This window comes from Aotus nancymaae, unplaced genomic scaffold (assembly GCF_030222135.1).
Source record: "Aotus nancymaae isolate 86718 unplaced genomic scaffold, 86718_ANA_hifiasm-v0.15.2.pri h1tg000030l, whole genome shotgun sequence".
NCBI lineage: Eukaryota > Metazoa > Chordata > Mammalia > Primates > Aotidae > Aotus > Aotus nancymaae.
The window spans coordinates 27227691-27242886 of NW_026988443.1; the positions used below are offsets into that span (position 1 = coordinate 27227691).

At 38.5% G+C, this 15196-nt stretch overlaps 1 protein-coding gene across 1 annotated transcript in view; it reads left to right on the top strand.

The window, feature by feature from the left end:
• The window catches only part of AP1G1 (adaptor related protein complex 1 subunit gamma 1), a 77009-nt gene that overhangs the window by 18858 nt on the left and 42955 nt on the right, over positions 1 to 15196 (top strand). The window contains exons 3-4 of the mRNA XM_021672577.2: positions 10547 to 10671; positions 13759 to 13900. Coding sequence (XP_021528252.1) covers positions 10547 to 10671; positions 13759 to 13900 — 267 coding nt within the window. The remainder of the gene's footprint in view (positions 1 to 10546; positions 10672 to 13758; positions 13901 to 15196) is intronic.

Consider the following 15196-nt stretch of genomic DNA (forward strand, 5'->3'; position numbering starts at 1 on the left):
GTAGTTGCCAGTTGGTGGCATCTATTTTGTTCTAATTACTTTGTGCCTTGATTGCTATTAATTCTTAGTAGATCTGGCTGTTGATTCTCTCCCATGCACAAATGGTTACTATTTAATATGTCCAGTCAGGGTTTTGAGAATGATAGTCTCGGTAAGTCCTTTTTTTCCCCCATGTTTATACTGTCATAAGTGGGATTTAGTCATGGAAAAGGAAATAGTGGGTTATTTTTTTATTTCGTATTAATGCTGTTAAATTTAATTTTACTTAATTTAAGAATTGTACTATATGCTAAATAGTCTCTCTAAGGAACAGACTGCAAAATTGAAAGAAAGAATGTGCAACACTATCAGGAAAGATCGCCATCAACTTATTTTCTGTTTAGGTCAGTAATTTCAGTGGTAGGAGATCTTCAGCCCCCAAGTTAAAACAAAAAAGTACTGGGATTTAATTTTATCAGACTGACTTGGATTTTATACTCATCTTGGGGTTTGGAGTGGGATCAGCATCTTTAGAAATACATGATTCAGAGTGGTAGTCCATTAGTTTCCCAAAGAAAAATTGACGTGTTAATATCAGAGGAAAGGGGACCGGATCAGAAGAAAAATGGCCAGGCAGGAGCAACTGCTAGCTCATCAGTATATTCATATAGTTGGTTTGGGACAGAATTAGTGTCATAATAGCATTCTTCTCCTCCACATGGTTTCTAAAAATGTAATTAATAGGAATATACTTCATGTTTCACTCATAGAAAGATAAGAGTGGAATTAAACCCTGAGGCTCTGATTTTTCAGTTATAAACTTTACCACATCAAAAATTGATCCAGATAGTTATCCATGTAGTGGCTGTCACAGTATAAAGCAAATAGATGCCCATGTGTTCTTGTTGGTTGATATTAAGTATTAGGTTAGATTTACAGAAATCTGATACATTAGAAATTGGGCTATTAAAAAAGTCTAGAGTAGGGAAAGACTCTTAATTCCTCAGAGATAATTATTATTAACATTTTAGAAGCAGCACATTTACATATTCTCAAAGAAGTTCTTTTTTTTTTTTTTTTCCTGAGGTAGTATCTCGCTCTGTCGCACAGACTGGAGTGCATTGGTGCGATCTTGGCTCACTGCAACCTCCACCTCCCGGGTTCAAGCTTTTCTCTACCTCAGCCTCTGGAGTAGCTGGGATTACAGGTGCCCGCCACCATGCCTGGCTAATTTTTTTTTTGCATTTTTAGTAGAGACAGGGTTTCACCATCTTGGCCAGGCTGGTTGTGAGCTCCCGACCTTGTGATCTATCTGTCTTGGCTGCCCAAAGTGCTGGGATTACAGGCGTCAGTCACTGCACCTGGCCCCCAAGGAAGTTCTTTAAGAGCAAATTGTTGTTGTTGTTGTTTTTGGAGGCAGGGTCTTGTTCTGTGGCCCAGGCTGTGGCTCTTTGATGGGTCACTTTAGCCTCAACCTCCTGGGCTCAGGCTCTTCTCTCACCTCAGCCTCTTGAGTAGCTGGGACTGCAGGTACATGGTACCACACCCAGCTACTTTTTTGAGACAGGGTCTCACTCTGCTGCCCGGGCTGGAGTGTGCAGTGGACACCACAAGCTTCCTTTCTACTTGGCTCACTGCAGCCTCGACTTTCTGGGAACCACACCCGGCTAATCTTTGTATTTTTTGTAGAGGCAGGGCTTTGCTGTGTTGCTCAGGCTGACTTTGAACTCTGCGTGCAAGTGATCCACCTGCCTTGGCCTCTCAAAGTACTGAGATTACAGTAATGCACTACCATGCCTGGTCAGCTAATTTTAAAAAAAATTGTAGAGTTGGGGTTCTGCCACATTGCCTTGGCTGAACTCCTAGGCTCACGTGATCCTTCGATCTCAACTTCTCAAAATGCTGTGAATTTAGGTGTGAGCCACAGTCCCCGGACTAAGGGCAAATTCTTGAATTTGGAATCGTAGAGTAGATTTAACACTTTGTGGGATATTTCATTTTGTAAAAGATGTCTGTGTGTTTTCTAAGATTTATTTCTTTAATGTGTTTAAATAGAATGTGCTTTTCAGATCTATCTAGGTGGCATTTTGTGGTATTTTGGGCCTTAATTATTTGATAAAATAATTCTTAGGTAAAAAGTATAAATGCTCAAGAAAACTGCTAAAATTTTATTATAAAAATATTTTTCTGAATGGGACTAGGAATCATAATTTTAAGTTCTTATTCTGGCTGGGCACGGTGGCTCATACCTGTAATACAAGTATTTTGGGAGGCCGAGGCAGGTGGATCAGGAAGTCAGTAGTTCAAGACCAGCCTGGCCAATAGGCTGAAAGCCCATCTCTACTAAAAATACAAAAATTAACTGGGCATGGTGGTGCATGTCTGTAATCCCAGCTACTTGGGAGGCTAAGGCAGGAAAATTGCTTGAACCGGGACCCAGAAGGTGGAGGTTGTTGCAGTGAGCCAGGATCCTACCACTTCACACTCCAGCCTGGGCTGCAGAGCAAGACTCTATCTCAAAAAAAAAAAGGAGTTCTTATTCTGTTTCCTCTATTTGAATGAGTCACCAACTTGTTCATATCAGTAATTTAGTACCCCACCCATTGGAATTACCTTTATAATATGCCTGTAAAAGGTTCATATCTAGATTTTGTCACCTGTCTACATGAATCAGTGCCATTTTCTTTTCTTTTTTTTTTTTTATTTCCAGCAAACAATGTATTCTATCATAGTCACTTTCATTTAGTGTATAATAACAGCCACTTTTTTTTTTTTTTTTTTTTGATACGGGGTTTTGCTCTTGTCACCCAGGCTGGAGTACAGTAGCACGATATTGGGTCATTGCAACTTCCGCCTCCTGGGTTCAAGCGATTCTCCTGCCTCAGTCTCCTGAGTAACTGGGATTACAGGTGCCTGCCACCATGCCTGGCTAATATTTGTATTTTTGGTAGAGATGGGGTTTCACCATGTTGACCAGGCTGGCTTGAACTCCTGACCTCAGGTGATCCACCTGCCTCAGCCTTCCAAAGTGCTGGGATTACAAGTGTGAGCCACCATGTCTGGTGTGCAGTCATTCTTTAATTGCATTTTATTTATTAGATGCGGTGTTCATTATGGAAACTAGTAGCTACATGTAGCTATTGACCTCTTGATGTGGCTATTTCAACTGAGGTGAATGTTAAAGGAAAATAAGTTTTTTTGATACTTGATTTAATTATTGGAAAACTCTTGCCCAGGCTGAAGTGCAGTGGTTCAATCTTAGCTCACTGCAACCTCCACTGCTCAGGTTCAAGCAATTCTTCTTCCTCAGCCTTCCAAGTAGCTGGGATTACAGGCACCTGTCACCACACCCAGCTAATTTTTATATTTTTGATGGAGATGGGTTTCACCATGTTGGCCAGGCTAGTCTCAAACTCCTGACCCCAAGTGATCCACCCGCCCTGGCCTCCCAAAGTGCTGGGATTACAGGTGTGAGCCACTGTGCCCGACCTAGTTATTGGAAAACTTTTAAATATGTTTTAAACAACTTGGGTATGTGAGTCTACTTTATAAATAGTAAATTTTATGAAATCTAAATACAGTTCCCATTTCTTTTTATTTCTTTTTCTTTTTAGTTCAGCTATTTCTGATGAAAATGTACAAATTGAGATGTGCTGTAAGTGTAAAGTACATACTGTATATAGAAGCTTTAGTGCAAAAGCAAGTGTAAAATACCTAAGTACAATTTTTGCATTGATCATATGTTGAAATGATATTTTAGATATATTGATTAAATAAATAATATTATTAAAACTAATTTCATCTTTTAAAAAAGTTTTACTGTAGTATCTGGTGTGATGCTGATAGAAATAAAATATAAGCCACATAGAAATTTTAAAATTTCTAATAGCTATATTTTGAAAGTCTTAAATTTTACAATAAAACTTATGAGGTAGGCTGGGCGTGATGACTCATGCCTATAATCCTAGCACTTTGGGAGGCCAAGGTGGACGGATCACTTGAAGTCAGGAGTTTGAGACCAATCTGGCCAACATTGTGAAACTCCTTCTCTACTAAAAATACAAAAATTAGCCGGACGTGGTGTCTTGTATCTGTAATCCCAACTACTCAAAATGCTTAGGCAGGAGAATTACTTGAAACTGGAAGGTGGAGGTTGCAGTGAACTGAGATCATACCACTGCACTCCAGCCTGGGTGACAGAGTGAGACTCTGTCTCAAAAGAAAAAAAAAAATTAACCCTGCCTTGCTGTACAAAGGATTTGAGATGGCATAAACTACCAGCATCTACATTAAAGAGAAAAAGAATAGTAGAAATTAGGAGTTGGAAAAAGGAAGAATTTAGAGTAAGGTCAGTGTAGTTGCTGTTGGTGCAACAGCTAAGGCAAGAAAAGAGACAGTCAGCTGTTACGTGGTTGTTATTGCCAGGATGGAAGTGCAAAACTGCAGAGAACCAGACTGCCTGGATGTGACTTCTGGCTTTGAGCAAGATCTTTAACCTTTCTAAGTCTCAGTTTCCTCATCTATAAAATGGGGACAGTCTTAATGCCTACTTTATAGTGGTGTTATAAAGGTTAAGTTATTAAGTGTTAGACACATATTTTGTATATGAAAAGCCTCAAATATTATGCATTTTACCATTTCCTCAAGGACAGCAGTATTTTTTGAAGCAGTGAATTCTGAAAGAGGTTTTTTATATGGACCTTTCATTCAGGAGTTTCTTAATAATTTAAGAGACGGTATCCTCAGCATTGTTATAGCAAAGGTGATGATAGATTTCCTGTGGTATATGTAACCTTTGTGTATGTGGGTTAAGGACATTCCAGAAATATTAGTCAAGTAGCTGAAGAAGTGGGTAGATTGCAGGAGTAGAAAACTGTTGTGTAAGAATATTGTTAACACATACTCTTACACAGATGTGTTTCGTTTGTTCTGTATAGTATTTAAAATTATTTCTGCTATTATATATAAAAAAGAATTTTCATAGAAATCTGGATTTCTAGTTTCTCTTAGAAGAATCATTAGATTTGTAGAATGGAAATCCACATTTCCATGTCAGTAGTAGGCTGCTTCCAGGCTGGGCCTGATTCTGTTTTTCCCCAGTTCCAGTCTTGCTTGCTATACCTAATTGCTCGTCTAGGATATTCTTTCCTTCCATCTGTATAGCATAGCACTGCACTTCTTTAGCTTCTCTAAATTTTACAATGTTCTCCATAAAGTCTTATACATCTTTTTAAAAAATTTTTTTTGTTGTTGTTGCAGGAAAGTTATTTATTTAGGTAAAGAAAGAGAAAAAAAGGAGAAGAGAGAAAACTTCCACGAAGAGTGTGGAAGGGGACTCCAGAGGGGAAATCTAGGAGAGAGAAAGACAGCTTCCATGAGGGTGGAAGGGGATCCAAACATGGAGTCCCCCTTTTAAAAATTAAAAATAAATTTTCCCCAAAACACACGATTTTTAAGTCTTACACATCTTTGGAGAAATTTGTTTGTAGGTTATTTAGAGCTCTTGTTTCTGTTGCAAATAGTGTTCTTTAAAATTTTAAATAATTATGTTGTAGATCTTTAGCAATATAATTGATTTTTAAATATATTTACCTACTTTGCCACATTAATGAACTTGGTTCTAAGAGTCTCTGTAGATGTCATTGTTTCCACATAGTCAATGCTACTTTTGTCTGCACACAATGACAGTTCTTTTTTTTCCTTTGACATCCTGATACATTTTCTTATTTCCTTGTTACACTGTACAGGTAGTACAGTATTGAAAAGAAGTGATGATAATAGCACTTTTGTTAAAGCTGTAAACAAATGCTCTACAGTAATACGTGGCTGACTGTCATAGGCTTTAGGTAGAAATTCTTTCCCCCGCAATAAAAGGATATGACCATTTTGCAACCTGTGATGATCATCAGTGCTGCTCATGTCACAAAACAGAGACAAATACCAGAAAAGTTTTTTTTTTTGAGATGGAGTTTTGCTCTTGTTGCCAGGCTGGAGTGCAGTGATGTGATCTCGCCTCACTGCAACCTCAGCCTCCCGGGTTCAAGCGATTCTCCTGCCTCAGCCTCCCAAGTAGCTGGTATTACAGGTGCCCGCCACCATGCCCAGCTAATTTTTTATATTTTTAGTAGAGACAGGGTTTCACCATGTTGGCCAGACTGGAACTCCTGACCTCGGGTGATCGCCTGCCTTTACCTCCCAAAGTGCTGGGATTATAGGTATGAGCCACCATGTGCAGCCTACCATGAATAATTATATGCCTTCTGATGAAAATTTATACCACTGGCTCTAAGTGGTGCATATTTGCAAAATCAGATCACAAGGCAAAACCTGAAAAATCTGAATCTGATCAAGCCTCCTTAGGCCTATAACCTAGATAAATTGTCCAGTATACAAAGACATGTATAAGAGTATTCATTTCAGCAGTGTTTCTAATAGTAAAACATTGCAAACAATCTATTGGTCCTCAAAAAGAATCGGTAAGTTTATATTCAAAAGTGGGATACTATGTAGCAGTGAGTTATGACTGAATTAGAACTTCTTGTCTTGATGTGAGTAATACTCAAAGTTGTTGAGTGAAAAGAGCAGGAATACAGTATAACATTTATTTAAAGTTGAAAACATTTAAAACCACCTGTCTCTCCATGTGTAGTAAGAATATGTGGCATGGTAGTCATGAACAGCAGTTTGGAGTTTTGATTACTTCTGGGATGGAGAAATGAGATTGGGGCTCAGTAAACAGAGGGCTTAGTTGAATTTGTAATATTAAAAACTTTAGGGTAAAATGTTAAGATTTAATAAAGCTGCCTGGTGGATGAGTTGACTGTTAAGTGATGTTTATGTATTTTGAGTGGAATATTTAATAATAAATTTTCTCAAAAGAAAAAATAGGATTCACTAGGAGGGTCAGGTTTTTCTTTTTTGTTTTCTCTCAGAAGAATGAAAAAACAGGCTGGTCTATATAGGTTTTGTGTTGCCAGCCCTACATAGTGGTAGAGCAGTTATAACAAGCTTGCTTTTCAAAAATAATGATTGTTATGTGTGTGTGTATAAACCAGACAGTTATTTCTGAATATCAAAAAGAAGTAGGTTGGGTATGATGGCTCATGCCTATAATCCCAGCACTTTGGGAAGCCAAGGCAGAAGCATAATTTGAGACCAGGATTTCAAGACCAGCCTGGGCAACATAGCAAGACTTTGTTTCTACAAAAAGGAAAAAATTAGGGCCAGGTGCAGTAGCTCACACCTGTAATCCCAACACTTTGGGAGGCAGAGGTGGATGGATCGCCTGAGCTCAGGAGCTTTACACCTTCCTGGGCAACACAGTGAAACCCCGTCTCTACTGAAATACAAAAGATTAGCCAGGTGCGCTGGGTGCCTATAGTCCCAGCTATTTGGGAGGCGGAGACAGGAGAATCACTTGAACCCGGGAGGTGGATGTTGTAGTGTGCTGGGATCGTGCCACTGCACTGCAACCTGGGCAACAGAGTGAGACTCCGGCTCAAAAAAAAAAAAAAAAAGGTAAAGTAAAAAATTAGCCTAATAGTTGTAGCTGCTTGGTAGGCTGAGGTGGGAGGATGTCCTGAGCCCAAGAGTCAGAGGTTAGAACTAACTGTGATCATGCCACCACACTCTATCTTGGATGATAGAGCAAGACCTGTCTCTAATAAAGTAAAGGTAACTTTTAAAAAGATCTGCCCAGTCAGTTGCAGACCTGTTAATGTTTACAAAATTTTTATTGCATCTTTTCATTAAGGTGATTGTTCACATCATACCATCATATAGCTCCAATTTTTTTTTCTTTTTAATTAAGAGGATGAGGCCTGGCACAGTGGCTCATGCTTGTAATCCCAGCACTTTGGGAGGCCGAGGTGGGTGGATCCACAAGATCAGGAGATCAAGATTATCCTGGCAAACATGGGGGAAACCCTGTGTCTACCAAAAATACAAAAATTACCGGGTGCAGTGGCTCACGCCTGTAATCCCAGCACTTTGGGAGGCTGAGGCGGGCAGATCATGAGCTCTGGAGTTCAAGGCCAGTCTGGCCAATATGGTGAAACCCCGTCTCTATTTAAAAAAAAAAGTACAAAAATTAGCTGGGCATGGGTAGTGCATACCTGTAATCCTAGATAGTCGGGAGACTGAGGCAAGAGAATTGCTTAGTTGGAGGCTGCAGTGAGCTGAGATTGCACCACTGCACTCCATCCTGGGTGACAGAGTGAGACTCTGGCACGCACACACACAGACACACATGAATGAGAAGATTGAAAAACCAATTTTAAAAAAAGACTTGTTTGATGATATTTTAGCTTTTGGTTTTCTCATTCACCTTAGCAGTAAATTTTTTGTTGACATTGTGAAGATGACTTTCATCAGCTTCTGTTTCAGAAATTGCTTCTTAAATTTGAAGGGAAGGTTTATTACTTAAATAATCTTTTCAATTTCACAAGGCATTTATGTTTTCCTTTTTGATCCTGGTTATTTTCCCTTGGAGACTTCTTTGAAATGCTTGTGATAGTATAGTCATTCAGCCAACTTTAGAAGTTTTTAATGAAGGTACATTGAGAGAGCATTTTTTTTTTTTTTTTTTTTTTTTTTTTTGATACAGAGTCTCACTCTGTCACCAGGCTGGAGTGTAGTGGTGTGATCCTGGCTCACTGCAACCTCTGCCTCCCAGGTTCAAGTAATTCTTCTGCTTCATCCTTGCGAGTAGCTGGGACTACAGGCATGCGCCACCATGCAAAGCTAATTTTTGTATTTTTAGTAGAGATGGGGTTTCACCATCTTGGCCAGGATGGTCTTGATCTTTTGGCCTTGTGATTCATGCGCCTTTGCCTCTCAAAGTGCTGGGATTACAGGCGTGGGCCACCATGCCCAGCCTGAGAGAACAGTTTTTAAATAGCTTGAAATAACTGTGGAACTGTTTCACTTTCCTAAATTTCACGTTTGAGCTTAGTAGATACATTCATAATGGAAAGTAGTCTCACATGATTTTAGCTTTCTGTATACACAGGTCTCCATTTGAGCCTCTTTCCTTGGGATATATGATTCTAAAGGGATCAAGGTTTTGAAAACTCTTCCTGGTTAGTCTGCCTTGTGTATGCCCTTTGAAAACTGCTGTAGAGGGAATGCTTTGGCCTTTTCTATGTTTGTCAAGATGGAGTGATAAAGTATGTCAAAATGATTTTGAAGGTGATTCAAGAAAGGCCAAGTAGATAGACAGACTAATTTACATGAACTCTTAAGCCCTAAGAAGCTATTTCTAACAATGATGTAAACAAGAAATCATGCACATTATTTTAGCTTAATTCTACTACTGAATTTTGTTTTCCTCTGTTTTTTGTTTGTTTTTTTCTGTGTTGGATTTCTTTCTTTCTTTCTTTTTTCCAAGACAGGGTTTTACCATGTTGGTTGGGCTGGTCTTGAACTCCTGACCTCAGGTGATCTGCCCGCCTTGGCCTCCAAAGTGCTTGGATTACAGGCGTGAGCCACCGTGCCCGGCCACTGTGTTGGATTTCTAAACTCACCCTCTCCCATAGTACTTGGATCAAGCCCTAAATGTATTTGGTTCACATACTTTGTACATTATATTAAACTTAGGTATTGCCTCTCTCTTTTTAAATTAATTATACATTCCTGATGGTTAGTATAGGTTGGTGTATTTCCAGTTATTGAGTTTTTTAATTCCCAAAATGAAACCATATCTTAAATACACAGTAGATGCTCATTTAATGTAACCTGGGGATTAAAGTAGGAATTTGGTTTGTTAATCTCTTCTTATAATATTTCACTAGTTTGTGTTTGTATGAATCTGCAGAACTAATGTAAAACTGAGAGATTATTTGAATGGCAAATATCATGGGGCCTTGATAAAATGATCTGTTCTAGAACTTGGTTTCTATTAAGATAGCCAAAGGTCTTACATCTTTGCCTTCTAAAAAGATTTAGGAGTTTGACCAAGTGTGGTGGGTCTCACCTGTAATCCCAGCACTTTGGGAGGCCCAGGCGGGAGGATCATCTGAAGTCAGGAGTTCGTGACCAACCTGGCCACCGTGGTGAAACCTGTCTGTACTAAAAATACAAAAAAAATCACCCAGGCATGGTGGCAGGCACCTGTAGTCTCAGTTACTTGGGAGGCCAAGGCTGGAGAACTGCTTGAACCCAGGACTGTAATCCCAGCACTTTGGAAGGCCGAGGCAGGTGGATCACCTGAGGTCAGGAGTTTGAGACCAGCTTGACCAACATGGTGAAACCTCGTCTCTACTAAAAATACAAAAATTAGCCTGGCTTAGTGGCTAACACCTGTAATCCCATCTCTTTGGGAGGCCGAGGCAGGAGGATTGCTTGAACTTGGAAAGCGGAGGTTGCCATAAGTTGAGATTGCACCACTGCACTATAGCCAGGGCAACAAGGGTGAAACTCTATCTCAAAAAAGAAAAAAAGATTTGGGTAGTTTGATGAAACATGTTTGTACATTACTTTAGCCAGCTGGGGACTCTGGGTTAAAAACATTGCTTTTCTAGATTGTGGTAGCAAGTTTTTAATTTCTTTTTTTTTTTCTTTTTTGCAGTTGGAGTGCCTCAAGCTTATTGCCTCTCAAAAATTTACAGACAAACGCATTGGCTATTTAGGGGCAATGCTGCTGTTAGATGAAAGACAAGATGTCCATCTTCTCATGACCAACTGTATCAAGAAGTAAGTCTTACTTTCCTTTTTTCTAACAACTATTAAATACTTTATTTTTTTATTTTTATTTTTTGAGACGGAGTCTTGCTCTTTTGCCCAGGCTGGAGTAAAGTGGTGCGATCTTGGTTCACTGCAACCCCTGCTCCCCCAGGTTGAAGTGATTCTTCTGCCTCAGCCTCCTGAGTAGCTGGGATTACAGGCACCCACCACCATGCCTGGCTGGCTAATTTTTATATTTTTAGTAGAGATGGGGTTTCTCTATGTTGGCCAGTCTGGTCTAGATCTCCTAACCTCAGGTGATCCACCCCCTTGGGCCTCCTAAAGTATTAGGATTACAAGCTTGAGCTACTGCGCCCAGCCTACTATGTACTTTTAAGTCTTTTTTTTTTTGTAATATAACCTCAAGAACTTCTATTTACTGAGTTTATATTTACTTTCCAGAGTATATTTGAATTGTTCTTAGTTCAGTAGCTTATATGTAAAGAGGTTAAGCATAGGATTAAAACTTGTGTAGGGGATAATTTTATTAAATGAAGATACTGCTGTACACCTTCATACATAAGAATACAAGCTACCAATGAAACAAACATTTGGACCTTCATAGAAAAGAAAAAGCATTGGTAAAATCTGGGCATTTTTGTATTTCCAGGTCTTTGAATACTATGAATAATGAGACTTTACATTTATTTAAAAATTGGCAGTGTATATTCTGAGTAAATACCATTTTAAAGGTAAAATGAGAGGTCTTGCTTGTTGGCTGTCTAATCTGTCTGAGAGTTCAGTTGCATAGGATTATACTTAGCTACATGAATGTTTACGGGTAGTCTTTCTCTTATGGCTGCTTTACTAATGCAGTAGTTCATTTATGTTTGTTGAACTTGATTACAGACTGAGGAAAAATTGCTGTATAAAGAAATGAGAGGACCTAAGCAGGGAATTAGCAGTTTTTCCCAGCATCCTTCTTAGGATTTTCTGTTAGAAAGCTATGGAAGTTCTGATGGCTTTGAATGGGTTAACATGCTTTTTGGTTTGTTTTAGTGTGGTTTTGATTTGTCTATGAGTTTAATCTCCTTTTAGCTTTGTTTTTTATTCACAGTATTTCTTTTTATTTATTTATTTTACAGTCTAATAATGAATAGTGGTGGGTATCTGCAGTATTTCTGTATTTAAGAGAAAGTGGAAGCAGAGGGATATAGGTGATCAAATTTGTTGACATATAAAAGTTTTACTTTTCTGTGGTAAATGAAATTTTACTTTAAATTTTTCCAATGGGTAGTAGAAAATTCCAAAATGAAAATTATGATTTGGCTGTAATTATAAAATATAGTATTTAAATACAATGAATCTGCAAACTTACTTTTGGGAGAATTTTTTTTTTTTTTTGAGAGGAGTCTTGCTCTGTCGCCCAGGCTGGAGTGCAGTGGTATGATCTCGGCTCACTACAACCTCCACATCCCTGGTTCAAGCAATTGCCTCAGCTTCCTGAGTAGCTGGGATTACAGGCGCCTGCCACCACGCCTGGCTAATTTTTTTGTATTTTTAGTAGAGAGGGCTTTTACCACGTTGGCTAGACTGATCTCAAACTCCTGACTTCAGGTGATCTGCCCACCTCAGCCTCCCAAAGTTCTGGGATTACAGGTGTGAGTCACCGTGCCTGGCAATACAGTGCTCTTTTTTTTTTTTTTAATTGTACTTTAAGCTCTGGGGTGCATGTGCAGAACGTGCAGGTTTGTTACATAGGTCATACATCACCCCATCATCTATAATAGGTATTTCTCCTGATGCTATCCCTCCTCCAACCACCTCTCCACCCCTGACAGTCCCTGGTTCGTGATGTTCCCCTCCCTGTGTCCATGTGTTCTCATTGTTCAATTCCCACTTATGAGTGAGAACACGTTGTGTTTGGTTTTCTGTTCTTGTGTTACTTTGCTGAGAATGATGGTTTCCAGCTTTATTCATGTCCCTGCAAAAGACATGAACTCATCTGTTTTTATGGCTGTATAGTATTCCATGGTGTATGTGTGCCACATTTTCTTTATCGAGTCTATCATTGATGGGCGTTTGCATTGGTTCCAAGTCTTTGCTATTGTGAATGGTGCTGCAGTAAACGTACATGTGCATGTGTCTTTATAATAGAATGATGTATAATTCTTTGGGTATATACCCAGTAATCCCCAGTAATGGGATTACTGGGGCAAATGGTATTTCTAGTTCTAGATCTTTGAGGAATTGCTACCCTGTCTCCCACAATGGTTGAACTAATTTACACTCCCACCCACAGTGTAAAAGTGTTCCTATTTCTCAGCATCCTCTCCAGCATCTATTGTCTTCTGACTTTTTAATGATCACCATTCTAACTGGCATGAGATGATATCTCAATGTGGTTTTAATTTGCAAACAATGCTCTTTTAAAAACACAGTTTTGCTTCATATTTTCTCTTTACCACCTGTTTACTGTTAACTGTTTGCTGAATTTTCTTTCTTACCTTTCTTTTTTTTCTTTTTTGAAATGGAGTTTTTGCTCTGTTGCCCAGGCTGGAATGCAGTGGTGCGATCTCAGCTTACTGCAACCTCCGCCTCCTGAGTTCAAGCCATTCTTCTGCCTCAGCCTCTTGAAGAGCTGGGATTACAGGTGCCTGTCACCATGCTCGGCCTATTTTTATATTTTTAGTGGACATGAGGTTCCACCATGTTGGCCAGGCTGGTCTCAAACTCTTGGCCTCAGGTGATCCACCTGCCTCAGTCTCCCAAAGTGCTAGAATTATAGGTGTGAACTGCTGCACCCAGCCAAGTTTGCTGAGTTTTCTAAAGTGTGTGTCTTTAACATCCAATAGATAACATGTTCAACTTCTACTGCTTTGGTACCTGGAAACATTGGCTTATAAGCCTATAGGAGAGACTCTCAGTCTGTTTCACTATATTGATAATTTGTAATAAAGTTGGGATAAACATTTTCTGCAACAAATAATTCTATTAATTGTTTTTGTTACTGGAGAAATCTTGAGTCATTCTGAACTAGTTTGAAATTGTGAAGCTGCTTCTTGGGGAACATCAGGCAGAGCATGCTTGTTCCTACCTTCTTCTTTTCTTTTGCAGTGATCTGAATCATAGCACGCAATTCGTACAAGGGCTAGCACTTTGTACCCTCGGCTGCATGGGCTCCTCGGAGATGTGCAGAGATCTTGCAGGAGAGGTAGAGAAACTCCTGAAAACCTCCAACTCTTATTTAAGAAAAAAGGTAACTTTTAATGAAACCAGATGTCTGTTTGGATTAGGGGGTATTATGGAGATGAGAAGGCTGATTACTCATTTTTGAAAGATCTCATGAAAATGTAGTCTTTTTCTCTGTGTAGTAAATATATTTTACATCATTATATAGTAACACCTTAATTCCTCTTTTTTTTAAGGAAATGATTTATAAACAAACAAATGTTACTGGATATATCCTAGGTGACATACCAAGTTACTTCTTAAATTACCTGATTCTAAATAGTATTACAACAAAGTGATTATGAACTGCGTTATGAATTTACTTTTGTTCTAATAATTAGTGCCTGTATCTTTGTATTAGTGCCTTTGTATCTCTGGAAGGGCAGTTCCATTGGGACCTAGACAATTATTAGGGAATTATGTAGAACCCACTTTCTGAATGGATTAGTAATAGAATTCTTCTATCTGATTTTATTTGTTGATATAAACATTTTATTGAGTTTTTAAAAGTTGCTTGAACCCTACAGCCTTTGAAAACGAAGTGTATGGAATTTAGAACTTAAGAAATGAACATAAACTGTGGTCTATTTGGCATTTACTGTGTCTTTCTATTAGTGGTGTGAGAAAGAGGCATTGAAAGGGCCAAGCCATTTTCTGGGATGATACACTGCTAATGATGTCTGCAAACAAAATTAAATTATTTTCTTAATTTGTAAGCTGGTCCTTTTTCTCAAAGAATATGTGAGGTACTCTTGTTTAGAAAGCTCATTATCATATTAAAATAAAACATTCCTACAGGTTAGGAAAAAAACATTTTTTTCCTCCCAAATGTAATATAAATATAATTAGCAGAAATATATTTTTTTGTTAATACATGTAAACTTTGATGGTATTTGACTGAAACACATAGTAGTGATAGTTACTTTGGGGGATATCCAAAATCAGTGTTTAAATGTACTTTATTTTCCAGTGAATAAGCTAGTAAGGCCATCTTTTCTTTAGTAGAAACTAAGTATTTTTCAAATTATTTTCTTGATGTCAACAGAGTCATTTGGGGGCCACATAGATACTATTAAACATAACAGCAGGTTTATAGCATTTACAGTAAATATCTTTTTGTTGTGTGATATCTTTATAGCTTGTTAGTCATCTTATTCAGAGGTACGATTATCACAGATGGAGGTCCTTATCTTTTTTACCTCTTCAAACCTCCACATAAATTATGTTTAACTTGTTTGATAAGTTTATATTAACCATACATAGTCTAATGTAGAAAGTTTTTGCCTACTTGTCTAGCAGTATATAAAGAAAGGGACAGGTGAAG